This window comes from Condylura cristata, unplaced genomic scaffold (assembly GCF_000260355.1).
Source record: "Condylura cristata isolate star-nosed mole 26May11 unplaced genomic scaffold, ConCri1.0 scaffold00001, whole genome shotgun sequence".
NCBI lineage: Eukaryota > Metazoa > Chordata > Mammalia > Eulipotyphla > Talpidae > Condylura > Condylura cristata.
The window spans coordinates 87003480-87004805 of NW_004567102.1; the positions used below are offsets into that span (position 1 = coordinate 87003480).

The 1326-nt window shown below is 71.3% G+C and overlaps 1 protein-coding gene across 1 annotated transcript in view; it reads left to right on the forward strand.

The window, feature by feature from the left end:
• The window catches only part of IGF2R (insulin-like growth factor 2 receptor), a 112992-nt gene that overhangs the window by 94006 nt on the left and 17660 nt on the right, over window positions 1-1326 (forward strand). Inside the window, exon 32 of the mRNA XM_012735188.1 lies at window positions 455-715. Coding sequence (XP_012590642.1) covers window positions 455-715 — 261 coding nt within the window. The remainder of the gene's footprint in view (window positions 1-454; window positions 716-1326) is intronic.

A 1326-nucleotide genomic window follows, 5' to 3' on the forward strand; every position in this document is an offset into this window, starting at 1 on the left:
CTTCTGGGGTGCAGGGTCATAGCCGCTCCCATTTCCACGGCACTCAGCAGCACCCACGCGTCCTGTGTGCTCAGCCTTGAGCGGGTGCTGGGCTCCCGCCTGCCGCACGCTTGCGGCTGTGAGCTGAGCCGGGCTCCGGCCCCGGGCAGGCAGCGTGGGCATCAGGGCCTCGGCACCTGTGTAGGCCCGGATACACGACCCAGCGGTCAGTGTTGTCAGCGGGGCCCAGCGGCAGCTCTGGCCTTCGGTTCTCCCCGCACCGCCTGCCCACGGTCCACGTGTGCTGGAGCAGCACTGAGCGAGGGAGGGCTTGGGGGGACTCGGGGGACCGAGGGGGCTCGGGAGGGCCGGGGGGCGTGGCTGCTTGGTTGCCATGGGCGCGCGCGGGCTTGGCATGCCCGAGGCTCTCAGCCTGCAGGCTGAGGGGCCTCCTGACCGCCTTGGCGTGTTGCAGAGCCCTGCCCGCCGGAAGCGGCCGTGTGCCTGCTGAGCGACTCCAAGCCCGTGAACCTGGGCCGGGTGAGCGACGGCCCGAGTTGGAAAGATGGCGCCACGGTCCTCATGTACGTGGATGGGGACTGGTGTCCGGACAAGGTCCGGAAGAGGTCGACCACCATCCGCTTCACCTGTAGCGACAAGCATGCCGTAAGTGACGGCGCTCTCAGCCCGGCATTGCGCGTGGGGACAGGCGGCCCTGGGCGCCGCGACCCCTGCTGTGTTTCTTGGGGTGTGAGTGGACGAGCCGGGGCCAGGGCAGGCCCTGCAGGCAGGGGCCACGCGCTACTCGCCCGGCTCCCGAGAGGCCTGACCCAGGATCTGGTTCCGGGCGGCTGGGCACTGAGGCTGGAGGCCCACCGTGGTGCTGGCCCTCGTGGCACCTGTCCTGTGGCCGCCCTTGGGACGTGCCAGGTCGGCCCGCCCGGGCCAGAGGGCGCCTCCTGCTCCTGGCTGCTGAGCCAGTGGGGCCCGCAGCCACGCCGATGTTGCTGGTAGCATGTCACGCCCACTGTCTTGCCGGGTTGGGGGAGGAGAGGCTGCAGGCGGCTCCTCTGGGACTGGACCTGGCTCCCGGTCAGGCCCCCCCGAGGGTCAGCGGGTGTGTGTGAGCCAGGGCCCCGAGTGGGTGGGCCTGGGAAGGACCTTGCTGCCTGAGTGCTGTCGCTTGGGAGCTGGGTTTGGGGAGGGTCTGTGCAGCCGCCACCTGTGGGCTCTTGGGCTGCCGTGCGCGTGCTGGGGTGCGGGGGGCGCTGGGCTGGAGCGGGCTCTGGCGGGGAGCAGTGTCCTGCTGGGGCGCTGTAGAACGGCTGGGCCAGAGCCTGGGCCCGC